The sequence below is a fragment of the Acomys russatus genome, chromosome X (assembly GCF_903995435.1).
Source record: "Acomys russatus chromosome X, mAcoRus1.1, whole genome shotgun sequence".
In the NCBI taxonomy this organism is placed as follows: Eukaryota; Metazoa; Chordata; class Mammalia; order Rodentia; family Muridae; genus Acomys; species Acomys russatus.
This window is the reverse complement of record NC_067169.1, coordinates 27,795,920-27,799,599: the sequence shown is the minus strand read 5'-3', so window position 1 is coordinate 27,799,599 and position 3,680 is coordinate 27,795,920. Positions and strand designations below refer to the sequence as shown.

At 46.4% G+C, this 3,680-nt stretch overlaps 1 protein-coding gene across 1 annotated transcript; it reads right to left on the bottom strand.

Annotated features, from left to right (window-relative positions):
* Window positions 1-1,009: 1,009 nt before the first annotated feature.
* On the bottom strand, window positions 1,010-3,172 carry Tmsb4x (thymosin beta 4 X-linked). Its single transcript, XM_051141489.1, has 3 exons — window positions 3,029-3,172; window positions 1,849-1,964; window positions 1,010-1,451 (listed from the first exon to the last, which is right to left on the bottom strand). Exons 2-3 carry the CDS (start codon window positions 1,946-1,948, stop codon window positions 1,417-1,419), a joined length of 135 nt encoding a protein of 44 aa, XP_050997446.1. The 5' UTR covers window positions 1,949-1,964; window positions 3,029-3,172; the 3' UTR covers window positions 1,010-1,416.
* Window positions 3,173-3,680: the final 508 nt, after the last annotated feature.

Sequence of the window (3,680 nt, the reverse complement as noted above, 5' to 3'; positions counted from 1 at the left end):
AAGTGTTGAGCAAAGGAAATCAACCAGGTTTAGCAATACACAACCCCTACCCCCATACAGGTATTTTCACAAGCTACTTTTTAGAAAAATTCACTGTGGACATTTGTCTTGTAGATTTTAGCCTTACTGAGGTATTGGGTGAGCTGCTGATCTTAAATATTGCTGCATTTTGGCTTAAGAAATCTGTACCCTTCATAAAGAAGAAAATGATCCATCAAGGAGCTTCAAGCACCTTTATTTTACTGTTAAAATTTGATAGCTCATTTGACCTCTTTCTACATGCTGTGGCCTGGCCGAAACAAGGGTTTTGCTTGTACCCATCAATTATAGTGTGCGGCTCAGATGATTGAAGATTAGAGAGGACTCAAGACAAGACCTTCGTGTCCGCCATGGTTATCTGTTCATTTAAAATTTGTCCTCTAAGCCCTTATTAGGATTTCACTAAGTGCAAATCATTCTTTAACCGTAAGTGCATTTGCTTGTATAGAGAGGATCTTAACTCTTGAGCTTGATTTGTAAGCTGGCCATTAGACGGGGACAAATCCTAAATTCCTTTCTAAACCAAATACTAAAATGTGATCTTTATTTTTCACCTCACAGGATTGCCTTAAATTTACTTGTTCAATACTAGGTAATTGATTAACCAAGTTCATTTTGAGGCTTGAAGGAAATGTGCTGAACCACCCGCCTTTTATTTTGAGTGATAGCCAATAAACTCAGTGTTTCCTAAGCTCCCCAGGCCGGCCGCTCCCCACCCTCTTCATTTCCCAGCTCCCTTCTTCCAACAGTTGAGGCTACACCAAATGCAAATATTTTCATAGAGGAAATCCCAATCAGCTTAAGATGACCTACCAGCTATTTGCTAGACGAGACATTTCACGGATCTGGACTAACCTAGTGCTGTGATGCTTGTCAGTTTTATGTCCCAGTGACCAAGAGGCAGGCGCTTTTGCAAAGCTTTTATCTCCCATTCAACCACTGTTTCCAGACACCAAACAGACACACCAAGCAGGTTTTAAAACTTTTTATTTGCATATTAAAAAAATTGTGCATTCCAATAATTAAAATCGTTTGAACAAAAAAATGGCACTCTGATTAAACTGCATTTTACATCCTGCAGGACACCTTGGACCATCTTGAATTTTACTCTATATTTCACTATCTCCCACCCAGCTTTTTCCTTCACCAACATGCAAGTTCTTTCCCCTCTCTGCCAGCCAGACCAGCAGATGGGTGGGAGAGGCAGGGGAGGCCTTCCTGGTCAGTAGTTCTGATTCTTTGATGTGAAAGGGGCAGCACAGTCATTTAAACTTGATCCAACCTCTTTGCATCTTACAAAGTTAAACAGCTAAAAGAAGTAAAATAAGAAGGCAATGCTTGTGGAATGTACAGTGCATATTGGCGGCGCTCGCCTCATTACGATTCGCCAGCTTGCTTCTCCTGTTCAATCGCTGTGAAGAAAAAATAAAGACGGAGGCTTAGAGCACTCTATAAAATAGCAATGTTTATTTAAAAATCTTTTCATATCATAAAAATTCTAGAAGGACGCATAGGTAGCCATGATGGGAAAAACATACTAAACAGAAGTACAGTTATCTAATAAAATGCGTTTCATAATATGGCATACGGAAATATTCCATTATTAAGTCACTAAAGCCCGGCGTTTGTTGGCTGCAAAACAGTTTTTAATTAACCTTTGCAGGCCATATTCATCATCATCAAACTGTCGGCTCCTCCCCCGCACCCCCATCCTCCCTGCTGCCCCTCCCTTCCTCCTACCCGCCGCCGCAGCTCCCGCTCCGCTCCCGCCCATCCTGTTCTGAAAACGGGTGGGGGAGAACAGCTTACTTTCTTTTGAAGGCAGAGGATTTTTCTCTTGCGTTTCTGTCTTCTTCAATTTCGACTTATCGAATTTCTCGATCTCAGCCATATCGGGCTTGTCAGACATGGTTGCCGGAAGGAGCTGCAGGTACAAAGCCAAGACCAAGGCTAAGAAAGAGCTACCCACCCTCGCCTCTCCCAGTTCGGAAAGCACCCCCAAGCCGCTCCCCCCCCCCCGAGCCCGCGCCACAAACCCCAGGTTTAAGCCTGAAATCCAGCGCTTCCCTGCCCTTTCCTCTTCCATTCCGGGCTAAAGACCTTTATATGGGGCGAGGGGGAACTCTTACCCTCTAGTATTCCTAATATGAAGAATCAAAGAGCGAAAGTGACTCTCAAAGGTATTTCCGTATTATGAAATTGATCGTTGCGGGATGTTAACACTGCAGTGTTGAAAATTAAAATCGAGATAGAAAGAACACTCTTCCAGCTTAAGGGGGAAAAGTCGAGCAAACACTCTTAAAATAGAGCCAATGTCGCAAAAACTCATCTGCGTTTTCTAGAAGGGCTTGCTCCCCAAAAGATGCCAGGCAGTCCAGCTTTCTCCTCCGCACAAAGGCGGGAGCTGACGCGGGCAGCTGCCGACCACCGCCCTACTTGCTTCCTCTCCTCTCTCTAGCCCAACAATGCAGCCGCCACACACAAAGCTGCCTCCCCACTTCCCGCAACTGCATCTTGATCTGCATGCAGGGGGCATCCGACCGCTTTTGCACTCATCCCTCTGCAAGGACTTCCCAATTTTCAAGCTACAGGCCAGATAGCATAAACCTGCCTCAGAGAACAGCCCTCGAAGCCACCGGGCATTTAAGGAGAATACAAAGCGTTAGACAAAGGATCTTTTCGTTTTTGACTACAGCCTCCTAGGAAAGGGCAAATACTTTTGGGGTTGAGGGTCAAGGAAAGAGGGCAATTCCCCTCGAAGCTGCGCAGCAAAGCGCCCAGTTTTTTCTTTTCTTTTCTTTTTTTAAGTCAAGTTCCCTTTCCCATTACTCAGCATCTGGAAGAGTTTAGCATCCCCCAAATTCCCCGAAACAACCTTGCCTAGGAGTACCCCTTAGACTCTGCTTTAAGGATGGGGATGATGAGGGGCAAGAGCCTGCGCCGGGCAGGCAGAGAAGCGAACAGAAGGAAAGGGCCCTGGGGCTCACCCGAGTGAGGTTCACGAACAAGGAGAGTCCGATCTGCTCAGAGGCTGCTGCCGATTGTCGGGAGGGGCTCGGCGAGCGCCGCTATATGCGCGCTCCTATGTAAATGAGGTGATGTCACTCGCCGCCCCGCTTAACTCCTTCGCGCCTCATCTCCGGAAGGCGGTTCGGAGGCTTGTCGGACCCCCCACCCCACCCCCCACATCCCCATCTACCAGGGTCCTCTAACCGCACCGATGGCGGAACTAGAAAAGGAACAACGCCTTGAAAATGCTTTTTCCCACTTTGACGTTTATTTTATGATCATGAACTTTTGCAACAGCCGCCCAAACCTGTTCTTAAGGTTCAACGCTTGATAACTAAGGGCCTGAGCGGCACCTGAGGGGACAGGCATTCCTTCACTTCGTAACCGGCTTTGTCTGCAGCCAACGCCCCCAAGATAGGGTGTGGTGTCCCTCATACAAGGGCTGCTGGGGTGTAATTCCTATGACTCAGCTTTCAGACCAGTGGACCGCAATCGCCCCACCCGACCCTCTTTGTCTTCCTCGCCTGTCTTCTCCCTTGATTTGAGAGGGCAATTAAAAAAAATACTTGAGTAATTTTTCTAAAGTTTCAGCATTGTCGCGTCTATATTGTTTGCTATAATTTTCGTGAACA

Excerpts from the sequence above, each read along its gene's own strand:
- Tmsb4x (XM_051141489.1), bottom strand. The coding sequence starts at position 1,948 with ATGTCTGACAAGCCCGATATGGCTGAGATCGAGAAATTCGATAAGTCG. Across the intron at positions 1,452-1,848 it reads TCCTCTGCCTTCAAAAGAAA|CGATTGAACAGGAGAAGCAA; the intron begins GTAAGCTGTTCT and ends TTTTCTTCACAG.